Source organism: Rhineura floridana, chromosome 3, assembly GCF_030035675.1.
Source record: "Rhineura floridana isolate rRhiFlo1 chromosome 3, rRhiFlo1.hap2, whole genome shotgun sequence".
In the NCBI taxonomy this organism is placed as follows: domain Eukaryota; kingdom Metazoa; phylum Chordata; class Lepidosauria; order Squamata; family Rhineuridae; genus Rhineura; species Rhineura floridana.
In genome coordinates, this window is record NC_084482.1 from 67,718,266 (window position 1) to 67,744,669 (window position 26,404).

The 26,404-nt window shown below is 40.0% G+C and overlaps 2 protein-coding genes across 9 annotated transcripts in view; one reads left to right on the plus strand and one right to left on the minus strand.

The window, feature by feature from the left end:
- TBCD (tubulin folding cofactor D) overlaps positions 1-10,061 on the plus strand; it is a 213,888-nt gene extending 203,827 nt beyond the window's left edge. For all 5 annotated transcript variants that reach the window (XM_061616465.1, XM_061616464.1, XM_061616466.1 and 2 more), the window contains exons 35-40: positions 1,007-1,084; positions 4,819-4,908; positions 5,796-5,883; positions 6,583-6,692; positions 7,495-7,579; positions 9,735-10,061. In XM_061616465.1, the coding sequence (XP_061472449.1) occupies positions 1,007-1,084; positions 4,819-4,908; positions 5,796-5,883; positions 6,583-6,692; positions 7,495-7,579; positions 9,735-9,743 (460 nt within the window). In that variant the 3' untranslated portion in view covers positions 9,744-10,061. The remainder of the gene's footprint in view (positions 1-1,006; positions 1,085-4,818; positions 4,909-5,795; positions 5,884-6,582; positions 6,693-7,494; positions 7,580-9,734) is intronic.
- Positions 10,062-11,673: 1,612 nt separating this feature from the next.
- The window catches only part of B3GNTL1 (UDP-GlcNAc:betaGal beta-1,3-N-acetylglucosaminyltransferase like 1), a 368,072-nt gene continuing 353,341 nt past the window's right edge, over positions 11,674-26,404 (minus strand). For all 4 annotated transcript variants that reach the window (XM_061621834.1, XM_061621837.1, XM_061621836.1 and 1 more), the window contains 3 exons: positions 19,774-19,842; positions 18,204-18,278; positions 11,674-11,803 (listed from right to left, as the gene is read on the minus strand). In XM_061621834.1, the coding sequence (XP_061477818.1) occupies positions 11,723-11,803; positions 18,204-18,278; positions 19,774-19,842 (225 nt within the window). In that variant the 3' untranslated portion in view covers positions 11,674-11,722. The remainder of the gene's footprint in view (positions 11,804-18,203; positions 18,279-19,773; positions 19,843-26,404) is intronic.

The window sequence follows — 26,404 nt, forward strand, 5'->3', positions numbered from 1 at the left end:
TTTTTGAGAATTGTAGTGTGCCTTGATTTAATTATGTGGTAAGGCATTTTTGAACATTTATTTTTATGTCTGAACTTTGATAGATACACCTAGCTACTGTTCTACAAGTTTCCAGTGCTGATGTGGATTCATGCTCCTGATACTTTGGGGGTGGGGGTGGTGCTTGCCTGATTTTCATATGAAAGAAAGCAACATAAATCTGTGTTCTTCCTATACTGTCTGTGGGCAGAACTAGACGTTGTATCTGCAAACATGGTATTCATAATTGCCAAGATAACAGGAATGTGATGGTGGGAACACTGGCAGGGAAGTTTTGACAAGTGGGAAGAAGTGGTGCTTAGTCCCCCCTCCACCCATGGGGTTCCCACCTGAGCAGACCTGATTTCAAAGCCCAGCTTGGGGGAGGGGGAGTTAAAAAATCTCTCCGGTTGGTAGATGGGGAAGGTTAGGCACCACCTTCAATTCTCACCCTTATAGTACTATTACAAGACAACGATAGTGCCCCTTGTAGCATCTAGGTCTCTAATAGTGTGTGTATTTCCCCCCATCTGTTCATATGGTCATGGAAGCCAGACTCCAGCCGAACATCAGGAAACACTTTCTAACTGTTAGAGTGGTACAACAATGGAACCAATTACCTAGGGAGGTGGTGGTCTCTTCAACACTAGAGGCATTCAAGACACAGCTGGACAGCCACCTGCTAAGTATGCTTTAAGAGCAGAGGGTTGGATTCAATGGCCTTATAGGCCCCTTCCAACTCTACTATTCTATGATTCTATGAACTTTGTGTTACTAGATTATCTGATTTCCATCTTGCCTACTCCCTAGTTGAACACACAGAGTATGGAGTTAGCCCTGGGTCATCTCAAAGTAGTTTCTGCCATCTAACAGGACAGTGAGTGTACGATGTTTGGCAAAAGTTTTCCTTTTTCATCTGACAGTTGAAAGTCTCAATGCAAGCGGTGACAAGCATAGTGCTCTATCTTCTGTGTGCTTTCCTCCATAGGGTATCTGTACCACTGCTAAAAATGCTGGACCAGATATTGGCTAATGGCTGCTTCGATATCTTTCTGGCTGAAGAGAAGTAAGTACTAACGAGCAGATGATAAAGCATCACTTTTCCTGCTTCTCCCCAGATGCTAGTGAATAATCAAAGAACATTTTTCACTCTCCCTAAGTTACTGATTTGGATCCTTATATTCTCCCTTGCCAGTAATATATTTTGACATAGGGTTTATCTGGAAACGTTCTTGTTTTATTATAAAACACCCGGGGGCCTGGGTCACACATTACATTAAGCCATAGTTAAAATAAACTACAGATTAATGTAAACGCTGCTGAAATTATGGATGCTTCACTCCTCTCCTGCTGCTGCTGCTGTGTCGCTAGCTGGTCTGGCTTGCTGTGTCATCTGGATCTTGGCTTCTGGTTTGTTTCTCTCCCAACCACAAGTAGAAGCCAAGGTTTGTTTGGAGGAAACAAGTCACTAGCCTGAGTTCAGACAACACAACAAACCAGACCATGGTGTGCTTCCCTGCGGCACAATAAGAACGGGGAGAAGCACCTGCAGCTTATTGACATGAAACCATCATTTATTTTAGCTATGGCTTAATATATTGTGCAAACTAGGCCATAATCAATACTGACTTGAAAATCCTGTTTGTAACCCATACAGAAGTTTTGTTTATTGTCTCATTAGGTGATGCTTCTGTCACTGTACATTCGGCCATGATTATATTTCCCAGTACTGGCATGATTCCAAAGAGTCTGCTGTCACATTATGGGAAGCCTAAAAGGGACTATCAAGGTCTGAAAGGTTTATTTTGGCCAACATATCCAGAGTTGTGAATATTCCTGTTGTCTGCATGAGCATCACAAAAATATACTGTCCAGAATATGAAGTGAAATTGTCCTCCTGAAACCACTTTTAAAAAAAGTTCCTGCATAGTGAAGGCCAAGAAACCCTACAAAATTTTCTGTGCCCCTTTTACGTACTGTCCTGTTTTCAGTGCTATAGCTTTGTTTCCGTTTTTGCTTACTGAATATAGTATTTTTCCCCAAAACCTCAAGATTTTTTTTAAAAGACTAACGCTTTCCCCACTGTTGCAATTTCTTCTTCCCTCCAAAAAGCCAGTTACTTCCCTGAGTCTAATGATAATTCTTGGCAGTATTGCTAATTGCCCCAAAAGGGTGCTAAAGGACATGTGTGAACAATGGACACATTTATAATACAAGGAATTGTTGCACTTCTAGGCTGACAACAAAAAATGCTATTATTTAATCATTTCCAAGAATTATGAAACCCAAAGAGTGCCATTATTTTAGATAAGTGGGTTTCAAATTGCTCTTTAGCTGTGGCCAGATGTCCACGTATAGTGGCTAGTGATTCAGCTTCCACACAATAAAATGCTGTACTGAATGATGTCTGTGCTATGGTGGCCTTATGCACCACCATAGCCACTTTGGAGAGATCACGTCTTAGGTACATCAGGTGGCTTCTTAAATCCTTCAACTCTCCCAAGGCTTTCTAATACATGGTTTGCCGGTAACCCTGTAACTGCAGCATCTCTCCCATTTCCTGAGAATGTCAGTATACTATAAATTTAGAAATTGCCCATAATCAGTAGAGTTTCCATAAGAATATGCAGGATGAGCCTTTTGTTAGTGAGCTCTGTCTTTGGTGCAGAGTTTGGGGTTTTTAGAGGCCACACAAGGTCCGCTCACAGTATGATGACATCAGTAGCAAAACCTAACATTCTCCTGTGATAACAATCTCCTTATACAAACAATCCCAATGAATATTTGCTGAAAAATTAATGCATATACTAGTAAAATTAGACAGAATAATACTCTCATTCTTCCCTTGCCCTTTGAGATACCAAATGAAAGGGCAGGAGAAACTATTCTTCCCAGTTATAGTAGCATATTCAGTATTTGAGTGTCAGAATAGTATTTTTATATTATACTTGCATAGGAATTTGCTGAAGATGCAATAATGTGTCATCAGATGGCGTCTGTCACTACAGATTTTAAGCAACAAATGAGTGGCTCTTTGACTTCACCTACAGATGGATGATTTCCTTGGTAATTTCATTCCTGTGTAGGGTCTCAGCTAGGGGGCACTCTTTGTCTTGCTCTTGATTTAAGGGCCACCCTGAGTGACATTGTGATTGATCTGGTTAAAATGTAGCTCACCTTCTTTAAGAGCTCCATTTTCAGGAACACGTGTGCCCAATTTGCATAACACAGAACCTTTAGACAGATCTCTTTCCCCTAGACACTGATTCTGTTTCTTCTGGAGTGCTGCCCGTACAGGAGAAGGAATTTTCTCAATTTCCTTTGGAGAAGCCGTGCTATTTGAGATCACCCATAGGTTAGAGTTAGTTATTACAAATGTGGAATTGGCAGATGACAAAAAGCAAAGCAGGTCTATTTCAGATGCAGAATCCTACACGTAAGACTACACCTACTAAATTTTTTCCAGATGGTCAACTGCAATTGGCCTCTTTGCTGAATGCCTGTATTGTCATTTCCTTTGGAAATCACACCTCATTCCCTATATTGCCATTGTCCTGTGCTGAAAAGCAGCAAGTACTCCTGTAACTGCATTAATCTCCAATAAATTCCATTCAGTCTGTGTACAATCCTGTATAATTCTGAAGAAAGTTAACCAGGCTAGAAATAAATAATGCAGAGAACATTGTCCATCCTACCTTTACCTTTATTGTACATAGAATGTAATGTATGTATAATACATGTACAACTTTGTGCAGTTTTTTGCTTACAAATGGAGATTCTGAATAAGCCTTCATTGAATAAGCAAGCTAGGTTACACTCATTTTACTGAAACAGCTTTTGTTGGCCAAAAGTCTAAACAACTTTGTATTCTGCATGGAAAAAGATTTTCATGTAGTTCATAAATCTTACTATATAATAAAATGGTAAGACGTCACAGCATGATGGTGGGGGCAGGGCATGTGATGTTGGACATCACAGCATGATGGTGGGGGGTGGGCAGCAAGACAAAGATGGCTGACCCAACATCCAAGGCTAGTTGCTTGGTGTGGGGACTGTGGGTGCCTGGGGAGTGATGATGGTACAGGACAGTTGGTGGGGTGGTGGTGAGTGAGTGAAGCAAGGATGGCAGGCAGGTGAGTGAGGAAGCATTGAGAGGGCAAGTGGGTGAGTGGGTAGGCAGGTGAGTAGGTGAGGTGGAAGCCAGCAGGCAGGCAACCGAGCATCAGAAGCAAGCTGGTGGGCATCGGGCAGGTGAGCAGGAGGCAGGCAAGCAGATGGCCTGGCCTGGCCAGGTGGGAGGCTGACAAGTAGCCTAAACTGGGTGGCAGCAAGTGCCTGTTTAGGGAGTTGCCTGGGGATGGGGGGCATATTTGGAGAGAGAGTATGTGTATGTTTGTATTTGGGAGTCAGGGGAGTTCAGAGTCCGTGTGTGTATGTGTGTGTTTGGGAGTTTATGGGAGGGTTGGTGCACAAAGCGTGTAGGGGCGAAGACCCTCGTATAACAAAATTTTATATTCAAAGATTTAGCATATAGTGGTATAATTCACACATGACCATGATGGGATTTCTCAAACAAGATAATAGTGTCCAAAGCTGCAGTTCACTCTAATATTGTTACACCTAGAAATAGTCCTATTTAATAGGAACCTTCCTGGAGAAGTCAAGGGCAGTGTTGTATTGCACCACTTAGTGATTAGTGACTAGTGACTAGTGAACTGCTCTTGTAATATCCAAAACATTTTATAACACTCAAGAGAACTGTACATCTTTTGGGAAAAAAATGTTTGTTCAACTTTCCAGCCACCCATTTCCTATGAAGTTGCTCACACTTTGTAAAGAAAAGAGCAGAAGATCTAAAGATATCCAGAAACTTCGCTCCAGCATTGCTGTGTAAGTTGGAACAAAATTGTAACAAAGCAGGGAATAACTCGTGGGCATTGGAAGGAATTATCTTTGCATATGTGGGGGGGGTGAGAGGGAGGGAGAGAAGTGCATGAAAATGTAACAAAAGGCTCACTTTTCATTGTAATGTGACTTTTTCAGAGATTTCACTTTTTTTTTTAAGGCAAAGTATTGTTACCATACTGAATTTAGAAGAGCAATGTAAGAATACTAGTTGTCAAGGAAATACTGCTAACTAAAACATTTCCAGTTTGTTGCTGTACAGCCTCAGCCATTGCATAGTATAGACCAGCCTTTCCCAACCAGTGTGCCTCCAGATGTTGTTGGACCACAATTCCCATCTTTCCTGACCATTGCCAATGCTGGCTGAGGCTGATGGGAGTTGTGGTCCAACAACACCTGGAGGCACACTGATTGGGAAAGGCTGGTTTAGACTGTGGTATTCTAGAAATTCTCCCCATTAGTGTAAGTAGGCTAGCTACTGAAATAACTGACATGCTGAGCTCTGTGCATGGCTTGATCAGAATTTCTAGAATCTGATGATTCACTTGTTTTAGCAAGGTTTCTACCAGGCTTGTTCACTTTTTCTATGTAACAAATCTGAAATGGCATATTAGTCGGTATATGGTTGACAAAAAAAAATAAATACAATTGTTTTTTACAAGCATGTAGATTAATCTTTCTAGGTGTCTGTCAAAATATATTTTTAAAGTTTCTATTTTAAACTTAAGGCTTTTCTTCAGTTTGTTGTGACACTGGTAGGATACAGCAGAGTGCTTCTTTTCATTGCACATGCATGTGGACTCAGTATAATGTATCTCTATGATAGTGTTACGAAAAAGCCACAGATGAAAAAAAAATACTTTTTTTTAAAGGTTTTGTGGACTGATTCAGTTTCCAGGTGACATAAGAAAGAAAGTTCTGTTTCAGCTCTTCCTCCTTGTTTGCCATCCATTTCCTGTTGTAAGTATTGGATGGGATCTTGGTGTTGGAGATCTTTGTAGCTTGTGGGGATTCCAGTATATATATTAGTTGCACATTTTTACAACTATTTTAATTTTTTTTTCATAATATATTTTAAAATGACTACTTTCTTCATTGATTAGCGCTCGCAGTTTAACTAATTGGGCTCACCGTAGTTCTATTATTCATTACGCAGAGAACCGTCCAGCTTTAAAGTCCATTCTTAGATATATTTGGCAATTGAGTTAGTGTGTATCCTATTTTCTGGCCTTACATAGTTGAAAGGTAAACTGCCTGTGTATATCTTAATCTACTTGGGTAGGATGTGTCCCTTTATTTACATATTATTAGATTAGCATTTTATGTATTTTGTATCCATTGTTTTGATTCCCCCCCCCGGTTTTAAATTGCTTTTATTTATGGTATTTTATTTTGTTAAGTTGGTTTGAGAGTTTTCTTTTGTATAAAGTGATGGGCAAATGTAATATATAATAAAAAAAATTATGCTGGTTAGCTCCACAATGCTAACGTAGAGCAAGGATGTGTATATAGACATGAGGAGTAACACATGTAGACATCACTGTGCCCAAGTGCTTGAGAAGCTGTGATTTTCTGATCATGATACAAGCCTCTATTGGGTGTTCTTATCCAAACAGTCTCTTTTGAGTAATTAAAAGTTTTTCCTTTTTCTGCGTCCAGATAAGGACGACAACTGCCAGTCAGATCTATGAAATGCTGATAACATACAGTGATATTGCTGAGCCTGATATTATAGAAGAGGTCATGGCAATTTTGAGTGACACTAACTGGTGAGTTAACCCAACCACATTTGCAGCCTTGTGCTAACCCCCAACCCATTAACATATAACCATCAGTGCTGGAGTGCAGATAATACCAGACAAATTGCGTGTCAAAATGGTGTCCTGGGAGGTTTTGTGTGAATCAAAACTGCCACTAACCTGAAAGGTAAACTTCCTTAAGCACAAAGGATGCTCTAGAACTGTTTCTGTATTTTAAGGATTTCTGCCTCACCTTTTGATCTAAATGAGTACTACAGTAGCTTACAGTTCTGCAATTCAATACACTGCTATTACCTCAAGTGGCTGGCAGCTAAGAGAAACACTGGGGGAATGTGGTGCTAAAGTTTTTTCCTAGTCCTCTAGTATTTCTGCTGTTCTTAAGGGCCTCTAGTGAGCCCAGGGCAAATAGCTTCCACCCCCCCATAAAAAAAGAGAGATAAGCCAGGAGCTGAGGAAAAGCCCCACCCATGAGTGACAGCCTGTCTTCAACAAGTGTGGCTTAATCTAAGAGAAATACTGGTGTGAATGTGTATGAGAGAGATTAAAGTCTTTTCCTACTCTCTTGTTTCTGCTACTCTTGCCCTTACAGAGCTTTTGGCAAGCTCAGAGCAAATAGCATTTTAACTAGCTGATTTAAACTAGGCATCTGTTTGCTTAGCTTGTGGATCACATGAATCTGCCATGTACTATTTAAGTTAGCAAACTTGACTATGGGATAAATAAGTCTATGCTGAATTAAGCATGTGATCACATCACATCGTAAATCTATTGGGCTAGCTTTATACTTGCTATTTTTTTCCTTTCCAAACAGGGATGCAGAATTGCCGTTACTGAGGAAGCAACGTAACTATCTCTGTGACTTAATGAAAGTCCCCAAACCACAACTAGTAGTTAAGGTAAAGTTGTTAAAAGATCCATTTAACTCACTGTTAATATTTTAGGAGATTCTTCCAGGAAAGACTTGTGACCTGCCCATTTCTTGAAGCCCACAATTTCCGTGTAAGATAGAGTTGTGCTTCAAGCCCAGCCCTCTTAAATATGTGCATGTGTAGGGCTGCCAAAAAGCAATCGCTTTATAACTCCCTTCTATCCCATTCCTTGAAAAATTTCCAGACTTTTGCTACTCAGCTACTTGACAGTGAGCATGAATTAATAAAGTGCAGTTGGCTTTAAAAGGGTACTTAATGGAAAGGAGTGATTAGAATTACAGGAAAATGTGGATGCCACAGCACCTCTCTCTTAGATCCTAATTTTAGTTTTAAAGATAGTATGTTCAAGGAGAGAAGACTAAGTCATTATTTGTTTCTAATTTATTACAGGAACACCAATAGAATATTGGTCTGGTTTGCATGTTAAAACTAAGTCAAACCATAGCTACATGCGATCATTTGGCTACTCACAGCAGAAATGGTGGCTACTTCATTCTTCCCCCAGTCTTCCTGCTGCTAGAGCTTAAGCCATGGTTTGACTTAGCATTACGTGTGAACCAGGCCATTAACTTTGACTGTTGGTAAAAGTCTTATTAAACCAAATCTCAGCAGTGCTATTTTGCCCTGCTAAATTGATGTTTTAATAGGAAACTGTAGACATTCCATAAAGAGTTTCCACAAATAACAAGTAGAGCTTGAAGTTTCTGATCCCATTCAGTTCCTTCTCACACCTAAGCTTTGGAAAGCACAACCTGTGCCAGCGCCTGTCTGAATGAACTAAAAGTGGCTAGAATTAGATTAGCACTCTTTGCAAAATGCTTTTGAGTACTGGTTGAATATTGCTGTATTCAATTGGCAATGCCCGGTTGTTGCTTAAGTTAATGTAAAGTTTGTCTGCAAAAATACAGTATGTCAGCTGTATTTTTGGATAGCATGGCCCAGAACATATTGTAGGCAGTTGGTGCAGTCCAGCACGCTGCCTGGAATCTGTCCCTAATATGCACTTTATTTCATTGTGCTAAGGTTTATACCACTTTCAGGATTATACTGAATTACAGTGACATCTGCTATACAGCTAATGGGACAGAAATGTCCTACAATATACACTAGGAGTACAGTATTACATTAATCTTGGTTTTGGGAAGGCAAAGGGAATCAGCCGTTGTACATCATTAATGAAGGTATGTAGTGCTGAGTTGTTGCCTTCAGCCAGAGCTGGGCCTTGCTCTCTGAGGAATGACTGGTGATGATTAAGTATGATTCTACTTGCTAGGTGTCTAGCAAGTAGAATCCTCCCAAGTGATGATGGAACAGCAATTACAAAGACATATTCTAGTTAAGGTTTAACTAGGACAAAAAGTGCTCAGTCCTGAAAGCTGTTTTGTATTTTCTTGGTATCAAAAGATTTGAAAATGGTTCCATGGCTGTCTGATCTAAGAGTGACAGCCACATCTGCATCTCTTTTTTTGTTCTCTAGCTGCAGACTTCGCTCTCCACAAGCTGGAGGAATTTTCACACAAGTTTGATTCCATATTACTCTGTTTTTTCAAGAGTGCATATGAAAATATGCAAGAGCTATCCAGCTTGGAAAGCTCATATTTCACAAGAGGCCAAGGAGAAACCACACAATGCTTTGTTAAAATCAGGAATGAACATTTGAAGTGTGTATCTTTTACCAACTCTCACTTGACCTTGATTCACCCTTTTTTAGGGAAAAAACTTACAGTTGAATTCATAAACTTGTATTCATGAAAGTGTTTCCTGGTTGTAATATATAAATGGAAGAAGTAATAAGAATGAATGTTTTAAATATCTTGCAGTATAAAAACAAGCTGTTTATTACTTGGGCAAACAAAGAACCCCCAAAAGGCACTGGTTATCAGCAACTGCAACAGCATGTGCATAGATGGAAATAGGCTTAATAATTTACAAAAACATCAGTACTCATGTACTATGCAGTACAGTAGCATCAGCCCTTTCATAAGGAAACTCTGCTATTCGTGGATTTGAGATGCATGATACTGCTTATCAGATCTACACATAAAGTGGCTTTTATATTTTGTTTTAAAACAAATGCTTAAATGTGTCAAAGTTAATCATCTGCTCTCTTCCTTTTCTGCAGAACACGTAATTGGAAACCAATTAATACTGAAAACAAATTCTTGGGAGCTGTAGATAGGAAGGAGCTACTGGATCAGTACCTTGAGAAACTATATTGTATTAGCAAGCTAAAAGAAGAGTGCAATCTTGCTTTCAGAAACTCTATGTGTATTTGGAGTTCAAACAAACTTAACAAAAAGGAAAGTCTATTTGTGCTCACTCCTTAATCTTTAACCACAAGATGGCAGTTGGGCCACATAATATTCTCGTCTTTCGAATTCAATATGTATTGCTGATGTTTTGTGTTGTTTTCCCAAAATTGAATTAAAGTATCTATTGGAAAAATCAACCCACCAGCATTTCTTGTATATTCCATCTTCCTCAGCTATTAGGCCTTGTTTACAGTAAATATTTAATACACTAGTAAAGTCAATTTGTACATTTACTAAGGGAAATTACCCTGTCCAATGAAATTATGCATCGCTTCACTGTTCTATAAGAAGAGCCAACTGACAACTCCCAAGTATATAAAAGTAGCTCACAGTGTTGCTCCATAGGAAAAAGGACCCCAAACACACATGGAAAAGTGTGTTTGCTCAGTTGACATGCTAGCATTCAAAGTGACACAGTGATGTTCAGGAAAGGGACTATTGATGTTCTTGGCATATGTGCAAGGCACCAAAACAATGGGATCATAACCTAAATTCATTGTGTGATTTCAACTGGAAAACTGAAAGCATGCTACCTTTATAAACAGGAAGTGCAAACGACCCCTTTCTCTCTCACTCCTTTTCACCCTCCCCCACTTTGATATGAAAGCTCTGGTGTTCTCTGACATTGTTCAGATGCTGAAAGTATTTTATTATTTATTACAAGTATTTTTATACCACCACCCCTTCATTTATATTACTAGGTCAGTGTATAAAAAACTATAAATACAAAAACAAATAAACTAAAAACCATAAAAGCCACCTGAAACAATCAGCTGAGGTTTATTCCCCTCCACACACACTTGCTAGGCAAATGAAGAGTTAGTAATAAGATGCAAAATAAATTGGTCTAGAAAACTAATATGGTATTTTTTCCACTGTGGATGTCTTATGTCACATTCTTAAGAATTGTAGCTACAACCATCCAGTTAGAAAAAACAACCAAGATTATGTACAGGTTGTTCATGTTAACGCAGCAGACCTCAACACTGAGGATAAATAACCAGTTTGTATCCATGATGAGGAGACTGTTTTCAAACATCTTTTTATAAATTATATTCTAATTTTAAAGATAGTTTTTCTCATGTTGGACTTTTGCCTTGCCTCAGGATAATGTGGGGATTCTTTAAGCCCTGTATATTAATCGCTTGCATCACAAAGCAATAAAAAATTTAAGAGTCCAGTCGTTCCTACCAGTGCAGGAAAAGCACAGGACCCTCACCACTTCTTGACATAATTGTAAGAAACCCTTTTGAACGTGCATGTCTGTATTTCCCTTCCAGAAAAGAGAATTTGCTTGTGTCCCCTACAGTACTACCTCTTTAAGGGGGTTCCAGGTTTTTTTTTGGGGGGGGGTCTTCATTTTCTTCAGGTAATCACAGCTGAATCTGTGTTAAACTGACTGCCAAAACTGACTCATAGGACACTTGCATCAACGTGGTGTCTTGTCTCGTTTTCCCTAAGGCACAAGTGATAACGGATCTGCTGTTAGCAGAATCTGATCCTGCTAGTCCCCCTACAACATGTGACCAGCGCAAAGAAGTGACAACCTTGAAATGCTATCTACTGTGTAGGGAACCCCCCCCCTTTATATAACTTCAGGCCACATCCACAGTAGAATTCAGACAGCCAAGCCTTGATTGTATTCTAAGCTTTGTTATCTTTTCCCCACCAGTTGTCTCTTTTTTAAAAAAAAGGAATACAGGAAGTGTTTGTTTTGAAGGAAGAATTCATGAATAAAACAGAAACAGGTGTGTTTCCTCTGGTTTATTTCATGATAGAGAACCTTCCAGTGTACTCTTCAGTTAAAATGATAATAATCCAGACCTTCCTTCAGTTTTAGCAGCTTCAAGTTTTCTTCAAACTGCCCACCTGTCAGATCCTGTTGGAAGGAAGAGATCAATTAGTTGAATCTGTATGACATCACATCACTGACTTTCAAAGACCCCTGAAGCCATCATCCTTACCATGTTAATGTAAAAATGAGCCACATTTAGATTTCAGCGGTTTCTGTGAATAGAGTATATACCAAACCTGATCAAATGACTATCATACTATAGTTGGAGAAAAACCCAAGAGCAGCACTATATTTTTATGTCATGACACTACTTTTCAAACAATTGAAAAACATGAATGATTTGGTGGGCCTTGCATTATGAATTGCTTCTTTATTAAGGGCAGCTTTCATTAAGAAACTAGACTACTAGCTCTAGCTAGTGCTGATTCCTCTAAATCCTGTTTATTGTATGAAGAGAAACTTTATGTCTACCCACCATCCTGCATGCAGAATACAGTGTGGTGATATCCTCCCCTCAAACTTGTAATTGGCAAATTAAGCAGATTACGTCATTGACAGCTTCAGCATTTCTTTGGAGTCTTTAATTAAAGAGTGCTTGTAATTCATGTTTCCAGTGTGATTAGCCTTAAATAATTCTCCATCATTTAGATTAGTGACAACAAAGAAGCTATTGCTTCTGAGCACAAACAATAAAGAATGACTTTGGGCATTAACACTAAGCTTTGCCTTAATTCTAGATTGCTGATGTGCATGGAAGTTTCACAGAAGTCAAGAACATACTTGCATGAAAGTCGATATAGCACTTTATTCTAGTTGCTGTTTGGAGATCTTACAGCAATTTCCATCACTTAACAAAATATGTTTCAATTTTAAACCATGGAACAAGACTGTGGACCTCTCAAACTTAATCGTTACAGGGCTGCGTACAATGGCTTCAGCCTAAAACCTTTTGGGTCACAGAATTCAAGATGCACCATATCAAAAAGATCTCGCCTCTTATTAAGCTTCAACTGCATGAACAAAGAACTAGATTCACTAATAGGCAAAAAACCTTGTGGTTTAAGAATGTAACTATAGCCCACAGATATTTCTATCAAACTTTAAAAAGCAGGGAAATTGGGCAGCTATAGTGAATGCACCAGGGGAGGAGGAGACCTGACCTCTCTGAGATATTGGACTGCCCTGCAAATTTATAAAAATGCGAACACAATTTGGGTTGGTCTTTCACAGGGGTAGAGGGAGGGGATAGAAGGGAGGGTGTGTTTGCACAGAAATAAATTCCACTGAACTCAAAAAGTATGCAAATGAACAATCATGTTTAAAAATGGAAATGGACTGCTTTCAAGTTGCTCCTGACTTATGGCAACCCTATGAAAAGCGTTTTCATGGTAAACGGCATTCAGAAGTGGTTTCACCATTGCCTTTATCTGAGGCTGAGAGGCAGTGATTGGCCCAAGGTCACCCAGTGAGCTTCATGACTGGGGGGGGATTTGAACTCTGGTCTCCCAGGTCGTAGTCCAACACTGACCCAGGGGAGGGGCAGGGAGGGTAGGAGGTGGGGAGGAGATTGGGTGGATGGGCACTGGGCAGAGGGGAAGCCCCTTTCCTTTCCAAAAGAAAAACATTGTGAACAGTTGCTTTTCAGCGTTTCCCCCACCATTTTATTCTACAGCAAGCACAAGTAGCCTCCCACCCAAATTTAAACCAAAGCTTGTCCCTGGCCACATTCACACGAGGCCTTTATTTCACTTTGGACAGTCATGGCTTCTCTCAAAGAATCCTGGGAAGTGTAGTTAGTGAAGGGTGCTGAGAGTTGCTAGGAGATGCCCTGTTCCCCTCACAGACATAAGAACATAAGAAGAGCCTGCTGGATCAGGCCAGTGGCCCATCTAGTCCAGCATCCTGTTCTCACAGTGGCCAACCAGGTGCCTGGGGGAAGCCCGCAAGCAGGACCTGAGTGCAAGAACACTCTCCCCTCCTGAGGCTTCCGGCAACTGACCTTCAATCAGAGTGGCTGACTGTTAAACCAGTCTGGCCACTGGAGCTCTCTCAGTGGAACAGGAGTCTCCTCTCAGCACCCTTCACAAACTACATTTCCCAGGATTCTTTGGGGGAAGCCATGACTGTCTCAAGTGAAATCAAAGTATGCTGTGGGTGTGGCCCCCTGATTAACCAAGCCAAGCAGCTGTGAGTCTGGCTTTTAGAACACTGACAGTTGGTTCTTACTGAGCATGCCTGGCCTTAACATTGAGTTCAATGCAAAATTTCAATTAATTAAAAATCAGCCAGGCATTTTTTTTAACTTTTAAACTGCAGAAGATGGTCAGCGTATGGGGCAAGGTCCGTAATAGGATTACAGGTACTCTGTGAACATGGCTGATTTTTAATTAATTTCAACAAATTATGAGAACTCTGACAAAAAAGTCCAAAAGGAGTCTGGTTTTTCCCCCTCTCTTTTTAGACTTTGAACTCTTGATTCTCTCTGACTGTTTTGTGTATCGCCATTAAAATTGAGAGGGTTGTTAAGCAAGTGTTTCTGAGTCCAGGGCCATAAGCTTTGTGAGGTTTTGTTTTGAAATGAGCTTATGGGAAGCATTAGAATGACATGGGGGTATTTTAACATTGCAGAATGTGAAAAATCCACGCTGCCTATAGTGTAGAGCCACTCTTGTGGCTGTATAATTAAGAAGGGTGGGTGATTATATACTTCTCTCTCTGAATTTGACCAAACACAAAAGATATCAAAGCTTAGTGGTAGTACAAATTCAAACTGGATTAGTGGCAGTCAACAGCAAATATTTTTTCTTCACAAGTGGATAGACTTTACGGAGACACGCAATGAAATGCTGAGAGCAACATTCTTTGCTTGATCCAACTGACACTCTTTGCTTCCACGTGTCTGATTTATTTAAACTGAATACCAAAGTAGGGTGCACATTGGGTAATTCTTTCTTCCTACCAAGGATGACTTTAAAGAGAATGCCAAAACAAGCTAGACAAGAGCTGCTTTCAGGATGGAAGGTGTGCTCCACAGCTGGCAATTGTAGAGGTTCCACCCATGGGTTTAAAGTGTTTCCAAAGCAAATAGCAAAGGCTTTCCAGCGTGCAAAGCTAAAGTAAGCCTGTTTCTCACATCCTCACACATCTGTGACAGACCAATCATTCTTGAAGATGGGGGGGGGACCCCTTTATTTAGAGCAGCTCAATATACAGACATTTCTGGAGAACTCACTGGAACAGTCAGGCTCCTCAAGGCCAGAATCTTATTGAGATTCCCCTCTGCTAAGTTATTATTCACAGATATACCTTACAATTTAGTGAGGGGCTTCCTGCTTGCCAGATTGGCCTCTTCCCCCTAAGCTGCAATCATAACCCCCCCTTACTAAAAAGCCCAAATACTGCACATTCTGTGCTGGCATGGATACAGTCTACATGAAAATGGAAATAGATTGCCTTCGAGTTGATTCCGACTTATGGCGACTCTATGAATAAGGTTTTCATGGTAAGGGGTATTCAGAGGTGGTTTACCATCGCCTTCCTCTGGGGCTGAGAGGCAGTGACTAGCCCAAGGTCACCCAGTGAGCTTCATGGCTGTGTGGGGAATCAAACCCTGGTCTCCAGGTTGTAGTCCAACACTCTAACGACTATGCCACACTAGCTCTCACAGTCTACATACTTGGGTGAAAATTGTATCCCATCCCCATGGTGCAGCTCGGCAGTGTATATGTGGGGAGCGTAATGGTTAAATTGTCACTGGAGTTTAGAGGCCCAGTTATATTACTCTTACTACACAATTACAAAACCTTACTATTTTCATTAGTCTCAGCCAGTGCTGTATTAACTACTTACAGATCAACCCACTCCCATGATCTTTTTGTAGTTCACACTCTTACTACTACTACATGACAGTTACCTGGCTTAGCTTCCACTTCTGAACTGGTGTGATGAATATAGTGACTGGGTGTCTAATCCTGCTGTGCTCTTCTACCATACTTTTTCAGCCCCAAGACATGTGGGGAATACTGAATACAAACTGGCTAGGGGCAAAATCTCAGCCACTGTCATACTGCAAAGTATGTGACAAAACAAATTCTAGCCCGTAATGTTAAAAAAAAATGATGGAAGTTATGACTTATCCCAACCATTAGAAATCACAGTCACTGCTTGGTGGTGAAGAGAGGCTGGGTGAGATTTTTAGATCAAACTTGATGCGAAGCAAAACACTGTCTTCTTCAAGAAAAGGGAGAACGGAAAGGAAACAGGAGAAACACATTTCATTGGCAAGTCATTTAGCCGCTCTGCAGTGTTTCTTAAAGGGGAGTTTACAAACTACTGACATGAAGTATAAAGAAAAATTCTCAATGCATCAGACAATTTTAGTAGTAAACAAATGCTTCATTTTTTGAAATCTCTGAACTGATCTATGCTCATATCCAAGGCATCCTACTAATTTCCAATAACCACCTGCACATCGGCTAAGATTCTCAGCCTTTTATAAACAAATGATTTAAAAGTTGCCTTAACCCAAACCAAGGTGACAGATGATGCTCCATGCTACACATGAGAATGAATCAAAATTGGCATTTTCTAGACATCTATGTGCCATGGGGGGGGAGGCAGTTTAGGGTGGGAAAGGCCTGATGGAATAGTAAAAGGTTGTTTCCATGAATGTCTGCAAACTCTTGGAAACAACGTTTGCCCTGTTCCAACTTTACAACATCCATTTCACTCCTATTTTGTAATTCATTCATTCATTCATACTTAACATTACACAGTGTTTCCAGTATTCCGAGTGCTTCACATACCAGTTTTGAAAAGAGTCCCATATAGTAGGTGTGTATCAGCCTCAGTCCCCCTCTCCTGTCTGCAACAGGGGGATGAGAGATCATGACTTGCCTAGGGCTATGCGGCAAGTTTATGTCTGAGGCAAGGGTTGAATTAGGGACATACATCCACTCTCACCTGAAAAGGGGCATTTTGGTTTAACTCTACTACCTATGAGCTGACACTGTCAAGGAAGCCTTACTTGGCCAATTCAGATGAAAAATAAGCTGATTCATTTTAGGTGGGATATTTGGGACAGGAGGACACCCCACCTCTGAGCAGTGGGAGAACTTGCACAATATAACTTTCACATCTCCACCATTGTGGAGAGATAAGCAACTGTCAGGGAAAATTTAGGTAGCGGTGTTCCTCTCACAGCACAAGGCAAGGATTACATGGCCCATGCAATCCTCTACCGCTCCACATTCTAATTTGACAAGGAGAAAGCAGATTTTGGAGCAGCACAGGCAAAACTGCAGTGGCCAATGCTTTTCTTCATTCATTGGCGATCACTTGTGGCTGAGTAAGATTGTCTTCCAGGGTAAGGTCTTTAACAGTGGGTCCGTAAGTGACTGTGGAGGCCAATTCTGGATCCACGCAGCCTCCCACAGTGAGAACATAGGTTTCCAGATGGAAGATGGTCACGATGAGGATTTGTTTGACGTGCCTCCAGCTTAGCTTGTTTGTCCCATTTGCCCTGTATTCGTGCTTCTTCAAAGTCCATAGCACCTATAATAGCCGACCTCCATTTGGGACGTTCATAGGCGAAGGCTTCCCAGTTCTTGATACTCATGTTACATTTTTTTAGATTCGCTTTAAGAACATCTTTATGCCTCTTGCTGTCCACCGATATTCCGTTTTCCATCCTTAAGTTGGTAGTAAAGTAGCTGCTTTGGAAGACGGTGATCGGGCATTCGAACAACATGGCCAGTCCAGCAAAGTTGCCACTTTTTTCTTAGTATCACTAACAGCCATTGAAATGTGATATGCCTCCTTCAGAGATAGGGAAAACACACTGTAATCCTTCAAAAGAGAGCCTAAAAATGCCCAATGAAGCCTCTTCTTTGAAATGTGTATTTTTAATTAATACAAGTATTTTTACCCTCTACGTCAGCAAAATAAGACTCCCAGAACAGCTTACAAAGTTCAGAAATAGGACTGTCCCTGTTCCTAGGCTTACAATCTAAAAGACACAACACAAAAGAAACTGAGGATTGAGAGGGAGGAGGCATGATTTATATATAAAGAATTGGCCGGAATGCTTTTTTAAAATATGCAACTGCAGCTGCAGTTCTCAGTAACAAATGAATTTGCTTGGGTGAGTGATTTTGATATGGTGCTTTCCTAGGTAATTTAAAACGTTAGCATTCCTCTTTCTGTGTGTGCTTTGACATGAATGAGTACCACTCTCAGGCAACAAAGAGCGCACTGGCTCACTAGGCAGGCTCAGCCACCAAGAAACACAAGGTCAGTGGTTGTGCAGTCCTGCCCAAACCTTCCTTTATCTTCCAAAATAAGAACAAAAAAATTTCCCTGAGCTGGGGAAGAAGAAACCATGCTATAAATAATTATTCAATGCAAGCTTTGTTACAATTGAAAACACAACTTTTAATTTAGTATGGATTCTACACACTCGGCTTAGATGTGAAATTATACTCACCAATTTCACACAAATAATGAAAGGTGGGGAAGCATCTCTGAAATGTAGAACAGGGATTCTGGGTTTGGAGTTTTCCTACAGGGAGACAAGTACATTTCCTTGTTAGCTTATACTCCATAGTTGCATTGGAGCCCACTAAACTGAATGGTGTCATTCCTGGCTTAGTCTAGGTCTTGTAGTTGCAGATTCTCCTGTGTGATGCTTTTGCCATCAGCTTCTGCTTGTGCCTCTTGTTCCGTGGCTCACTTTCCTTAGCTTATTTTCACTGGAGGTAAATGGAAATACCACTACTTTTAGCAATGCCATTTTGAGGGGAAGCAGCATTTAGGGCTGTTACTCTTAGATATAAATTATACCCTCGTAGATTTCCCAATTTCTTTAAAATATTGTTTTAACTCCTTCATACAAAGGATAAAGAAGTCCTAGTCCCTTGACACTGGGCAGCAAATTCCCACTGATGTTAGGAGGAGCAGGACCCAGCCCAGAGGCATTATCCTTTTTTGACCTGACCTAATTTATTGACATAAGAGAAGCTAATTTACAAAACACACACACACACAAATTGCTTCCCCTCTTTTATGGTATTAATTTTACAGCCTCTCAATCAGAATAATTGTCTGGAAGGAACAGAAAAAACAGCAGGAATTTGATTTTCTAGTGGAAAATGTTCAGTTTGGAAATTTTGCGTTTCTTCCCATTCTTCTCCATTCTGCGCTTCAAAGGTAATCTTCTCATTCTGAATAGTTCAATATCTTTGGACTATTCACTCTTACCCAAGGTGACAGCCATTCATAAGGAGACCGAAAGGTGCCAGCTAGTGTACAGGAAAAGAGCCCTTCATTCTATTATGAGCCACTGATTTGGTAAAAAACCAAAATCTCAATTTCCTTGTGTGGTTATTTAGTAAATTGCATTAAACCAGCCATTAATCTCAAATCAATGTTCACATTACGTGAAATATCAGCTGGTGTAACTGTCTCCTTGGTGTGGAATCTATTTCTATCCTGTTGCAGTTCTCAGAATCTGGCTCATGTTGTGTAGGATCTCATGGGCTTATAATCCTTAGAATCCAAACATCTCTTTTAAAAAGCAAGCAAAACCCCCACGGGTTTGTGACTGGCAAGACCAGCTTGAAAAGACAGAATCAGTTTCTGCTGAAGTACAGAAACAAGAGTGATGGGGTTCTTTCCAGCAGCTGAGATGAGATTTTTGGAATTTCATATCTCTCACAAAGTACCCTACAATATACAGAGCCTTTTCTACTTCAGTAGTTATGACACTGACAAATAAATCCAGAACTTACAGTAATTCCAAATTTTGCAGCCTGAATAAAACAGAAAACATAGATCATTTAAATAATATATCCCTAATTTGCATATTTAAATCCGATAGTAGTTATAATTTCTGATTTCGATTTAATTTTTTTTCCATGACAAAATTATGACTTCTTTCACAAACATATTAAGAGTTGATGATGTAGCATTTTATACATCATTCCTCCATAGTGATTAGAGAATTGCACTGTACAGACAGATTTTCAGGTCATACATGAATCAGGACTGTTACTAACGTTAGATTCTTCATAAGTGTAAAATCCTTTTGAGATTTTATTTGTATCCACATCACAAAACGCAGCCACCTAAAGGAGACCAAAAGAAAAAGAATTAAGTCAGTGGTTGATCAAATGCTATGTTACTCTGTTGGAGATTCTAGGTCGTTTTTAAATTGTTTTAAATGTCATATTTTAAAAATGTTGTAGCCCGCTCAGGGACCTTTGTGCGAAGGGTGAGTAATAAAGAATGTTGATGATGATGATGATAATAATAATAATATTTCACTTAACTATTGGACACTATGTGTGTGTATGCATGCGCTACTGGGCTGTTCTGAAATTAGTACAAAACAATAATTCCATAACAGCAGAGCATGAATCACAATGGTTGCCAGTGTGATCATATGCAAGAGCCACGCAATAATGAACAGATCCACTTGGATAACATTAAAATGTTTCTAGAGGTAGTGTGTGTGTGTTTAAATTAAAACTAATGAACTGAGTTCCTTCCTCCATTCAGCTGCCACGTCAAAATGAAAGACAAAGTACAAGTTATGACTACGACGACAGCCACTGATGACAGAAACAGTTCAATCTCTTTACTTTCTGGCCTTTAAGTTATCTTAACTATTGCAGAAACCATTCCCACAACACCCCCATCAAGTTGTTCTGAAATGATCAGGATTAACCAAATTCCTCCTTAAGCACACTATTCCCAGGTGCATCTATGCCCAGCTTAAAGTGACCACTTTAGCAACTTAAAACTCATCTCCTAGATGGATGGGAAGATTGATGAGCTCCCAATCCAGATCCAAGAACATTGGTCTGGTAGAAAATGCATTCTGAAAAAAAGCAAAGAGAAGGAGAGAAAAGCAGCATATACGGGGGGGGGGGAATAAACAGTTTCAACTTAAAATTGGTACCATACGAGACTTGTGTATTTATTTATTAAAAGCATTTTTATGCCCGCTTTCCTGTTTAAACACACATACACACACACACAAAAACTTACAAGAAAGCATCCTATGGCAAAGTGTTTACGATGGTGCAATAACAAGTGTGCCAACGTGGAACGTGATGTTTTTCCAGAATCACACAGGGATCTACAAATACTGTACAGGAATGTAGTATTTATAGATCAGGCTATAAAACCACTGCAATAAAGGACTTTAATAGCAATTTCTGAAGCTTTGCTTTGGCATCTAGGCCTGTATGTTTAGTATTTTATTATTTACTCTTATTGATGTAGACCTAGCCAAGAAGATGGTTTATAATAAAAACCAGAAAATAACAAATATGGAATAAAGAATTGTAGTACATGAATTGTACATGTAGTACATGAATTGTAAGAATTGTAGTACATGAATAAATAACAAAAAACACCTTTTTGAGGCAGATAAGGAGAGACCTCCAATTCCTATACAGTTTTGCCTGGGGTTAATGGTGCATTTTTTAAAAGGCCTAGGCCTCTCAATGAGGCAGTTTAATTGACTTTGAGGAGCTCCATTTGTAAACAAAGGGCTCATCTACATGGGAGCATTTCTTCATAAGAAATACACTTCTTTTACCTTTGCTTTTCATTTGCATTGTCCACAGTCCCTGCTCAATGTTAGCCGCCAATTGCTTTTTCCCATTCACACAAGCAAACATTCCTCTGGGGAGGATTAGCTTCACTTTTTCCTTGCGGCCCTGCCCTCCAGTTATACATTTCCACTCCCTCTGGTCACTAAGGTGATTGAGCATGCTCAGTCTGTTCTACCAGCTGCAGTAGGTTCCTTTAAAAAACCCCATAAATGCGAATATCTGTATTTCCCCTGGTAGAATATAGCTGAAAAACAAATCTATGTTTGAGCAGTGTTATGCTTTTACACACAAGTTATGGGAAAAAGAAAATAAAGGCACCATTTACAGCAACATAAAAAAGGCCAGCAGAATGGAGGAGAGCAACTGGAAGCTTCTTGTCAGCCTATAGGAAATAAAATGAACAAAGGGAGAAGGAGGGAGTGGGCCTGGAGAAGGGACGAAGATACACCCATCTAAAAGCATCAGAGCAAAGCATCTGCAAGCACTAGAAAAAGGGAGTGAATACATTTTTTCTCCCCTTTTCATATTATCAGTAGATTGTGTTAGAACAGATTTACAGGGGGAAAACTGTGTGATAGCTTCTGTTTGTCAGTAACATCACATGAACCATGCAAATTTAAAGGAGATGTGAGTAGCACCAGACACACAGTAAACCACTGTGTAGATGAGCTCCTAGTTTATTCTTGCAGAAACCAATTATTTGGTGTAGTTTCAGTGCCATTAAACTGATTAAATTGCCCTACTACAAAAGGTTTATTAGGGTTGATAATCTTGTGACACTAGTCATTGCTATTCCCATATTCATATATGAAAAACCAAGGCTGAGAGATCAGTTTGGCCACAACCAACCAGAGGTGGCATTTGAATCAAGGCCTCCCAAATCCAATGTTCAGAATTGAAGTTAAAGAAGTTAAAAAGTGTTAGCACTCTGAGAATATTTCTGCTAGAAAAAGAGGTGAAAACAACATATTTCACTATCAGGTATATGAAAGTCTAAATATGAGGCCCCTTTATGTATAATTGTATTTAGTAGTGCAGAAACTGTTTAGAGGAGTGCACAGTTTTGGAATAGGTATTTCCTGCAGTAACCTATATCCACATGGGTGGTCTAATTTGAAGTTGCTTATTTTTGTGCCATCACTATTTACCTTTTAATTAGGAGGAGGAGAAAAAGAAGCATGCACCCAGACGGCAGAGAGCGAATTTATGCCTAATTGTTTATGCAATAAGCAGAACTCCGGGTAGAGGCTTACATGAACTGCTTGCTTGAGAATATTAGGATTAAATCTATATCCTTTATTTATTTCCCTCCCATCAACAGGCCCCAATGCCTGGTCTCTTAGGAAGACTAGGTGAAGCATTATGTGGTGCTCAGCTATTCTAACAATCAGAAAACACTTTATTAAAGACAAAAGGCCATAAACTCAGCAGCACAGCACTTGCTTTGCCTATAGGTTCATTCCTCAGGATCTCATGTAAAAAACTATATCTGACACACTGAAGAGCCCCTCTACATATCTTGGTAAACACCACTGAGCTTGACTGTCCCCAGTCGAAATGAAAAAACCATATCCTGTAGTAACCATGTTTTCTTCAGGAGAAGGGGGAACCAGGCTTCAAAATCAGGGGGCAAGGAATCTTGGGTCCTCCTGATGTGATTGGATGACACCATCCTTGTATATTGACTATGCTGGAGGGCATCAGGTTTTCCATCCGTTTGCTAGAAAGGCAACAATGAAAATGGCAACACTGTTTTCTTATTGCCCAGTCCAACCATCTGACTATTCATTAGAGAACCTGTGTTTTTGTGTGTCTCCCCATTCACACTTCTACAATTTACACATTAAAAAAATCTTTTTGCAATGCAATATGTGATTTAGCCCTTAGTCTTCCTTTTATTTCTGAGAAACGTATAGAACGCATAAGAACATAAGAGCAGCCTTGCTGAATCAGGCCAGTGGTGAATCATTCCCCTCAAAAAGGAGAACTCTGAAAATTATAGCTCTGTGAGGGGAATAGGGGTCTCTCAACAACTTTCAGAACCCTTCTAAAACTACAATTCCCAGGAATCTTTGGGGTGAGCCATGGCTGTTTAAATTGGTATAATGGTGCTTTAACTGTATAGTGCAGATGGGCCCTCTTTTGCAGAATACACCAGTATAGAAAAACTTTATGGACTTGGACATTCCCATATGTGTAACCTGTGTTAGAACTTGGGCTCACGGTGTGCTTTTCTCTTTAAAACTGCTTTTGCTGCATCAATAAGGGGAATAAGCTCATAAAAGTAACCCACATTCATGATGCTGGGGCTGGACTGACAAGCAGAAAGTAGACAAAGCAGACCCTCTGCGCATCCAGTAAAATTTAGGGTTTCTATCCACAGCTGCAAGCTCGAGATGAATCGGATGTTTTTTTTAAACAAAAAGAGTCTGTTCATCTTCACCATTGCAGAAATGCTACAACAGCGCCCTGTCATTTTCTTGATTCTGAGAAAGGTACAGCTAGGAAGCTGGGCTTCCTTAAAAATGCTTAGATGTGCAGCCCATAAAAATGACTGTTAAAACAAAAAGGGGGTCCATAAAAGGATGTTTATTTTCTTGAAAAAACAGTAGATTTTAAAATCTTGAAAAGAAAGCAAGACCACTTAGATGAATGGAGGCCCCTTTTCTGGGCAAGCATGCTACAGGTCAAGGCCAATGTATGAGTTCCTGTCACTTTCATAGATACTACAGTATATACATGGCCTTGAGCCTCAAAATGGACTTTGTCTTTAGACTGCTGAACTGGGGGTTGGAAGGCAGAGAAGAGCACAGTAGTAGACAGGAAGGTAGGTGTGTAGGCCTGACTTATTTCACAGCCAAGCCAGTGTGCGCTGTTTGTGCTCCAAGGTGTCACACACTCCTGCTGCCTATACCTCTTATAGGTAACTCATACCACAGGGTGGCCATGCATAGTCCAGATGCTTTCTCCTGAATTAGACTACAAGCACAAATGAATACATTTAGTCTTTACAGATAACTATTGTCTGAACCTACTATCTGAAGTGAAAACAAATACCTAACTCGCATTCATTGGGCACAATTTGGCTTTATGTGCATCTGATTCATATGCTGCCTCAGGGTGATCAAAGTGGCCAACTGCATGAAGCAGTTGCAATAAATTAGTATAAAAAATTGAGAGGATTTGATGATATGCTATAATAATCTTGATAGAGAATTGTGGGCTGCCCCTCTGATGATGAGAACAGTGACGACACTGTTGGTCCCCCTACCCCGCTACTGACAGTTTATGTTCCTTGGCTCATAGCCGGGACGGCAAATTGAGGTCTACCTGAATTTTGTTTTAGTTAATATTTTAAATATACACAAATGAGATTTTCCTTATTTGCAAAACCGAGAAGGAGTAAGACTAACACTTTGGAAAGTATCATAGGTTGGGTTTTTCCAGAAACATTTGCACTTGAAATCAGAATATCCTTATCAGTACTCCACAAACCTCTAACAAAACTCTTCATTAGGGAAAAATGTTTTATTTCCTTAGTGTGCAAAGTGACAAGCTTCTGTTTTCTTGGTCATCATCAGACAACGACAGTAGCCTTTCATGGCTATTCACTCACGAAATATTGCAGTGTGCGTGCTTTAAGCAGGGCACTGCCCATACGTGTCCTGTGAGGATTAAAGCCTGCGTGGTTGCATGATCTTGTAAAATATTTTTTGCCCTCCTATTAAATATGAAGATGCTCAAACCAAGTTTATCAGCTTCAGTCTATAATATGGTCAGAGGCTTTAACACTTATTTCCAGAGTCAGTCAAATAGCCATCTATCAATTTAGCTACTTCACACCATTCCATTGCTTTGCCATATACTTCCAGTGCCACGCAACAGGAAGGGCCAGTTGTGTATGTTAGGGATGGAGGAGAAATTTGATTCAGTTTGCTTTTAAAGTAAAAAATTTAAGCATTCCAAAATAATATAAAAACCAAACCACAGCCATCCTTCGAAATTTGCAATTATCCAAATTTTGCAATGCCGTTCTCCAAACCAAGCAATGTTTACAAAAATCCATATATTAGAAGAAAGTGTGCATAAAAATGAAAAAAAAGTGAAAATAACATACAAAATGCATCTGGATAAATTGCTTGCAAAAATGTGTACGTCAATCAAAACTGCACACAAAACTATGTTCCTTAGGATAAATTCACACTAAAATGCTGAAGAATTTTCATGAGGATTTTTTTAAACATTGCAAATTGCTGCAGAAATGTGGAGAACTTAATTTAATATTGGAAAAATCAGAAACTGAAAGAACTGAAACTGACAGTTCTTTTCCTCCCTAGTGTACGCATGAGTGCACATGCATTGTCTCCCAACATTTTCCTACATCCAGTTCTTGGGTTGTTGGGAAAGCTGCCTGATGCTCAGTTCTGTTCAGACTGGCGCACTACCAGAGATGGCCAGTCTGCTTATCAACATTCTTTCTTGGCTAAGACTGAGAGCAGGGGAATGGAGAAAGGTGAGGAGCTGGCTACCACTGCAATGGCTTAACAGCACTGGTAGGGGGGAGGAAAGGACCGGAGCAGTGGGATGGACCACAGGCATGAGAAGACATTGAATGAGAGGACTAAATGGGCAGGAGCAAGGGGGATACTCCCCCACCCAACCCCAGCGTTAGTTTGGGTGTGGTAAGGAACAGCAGCTGTTTCCCTACACTTAGAACCCTGTGACACAAGCATGTGCAATGCACCTGCATGATGCTAGCAACTGGAAAAACAATCTGTGTAAAAAGGAAGGGAGAGAAGGAGGGGTTAAAACAGATTATGAAAATTCAAGAGCAGGGCTCAACAAATAGGTAATTCCAGTTTACACTGCAACAGAGAAGATTTACATTCAAACTCGTAAGCTAACAATCAAAAGTTAATTGACACAAACTCTCTCTTGCCCCATCCTCCCACCCCCAAATAATTATAAATCCTAGTGGTGATATTTTTGGTCATATAAACATACTCTTCTCAAGGTTATTCTCAAAGTGTGATACCTATGCTAAATTATTAGGCAATTGTTGCCT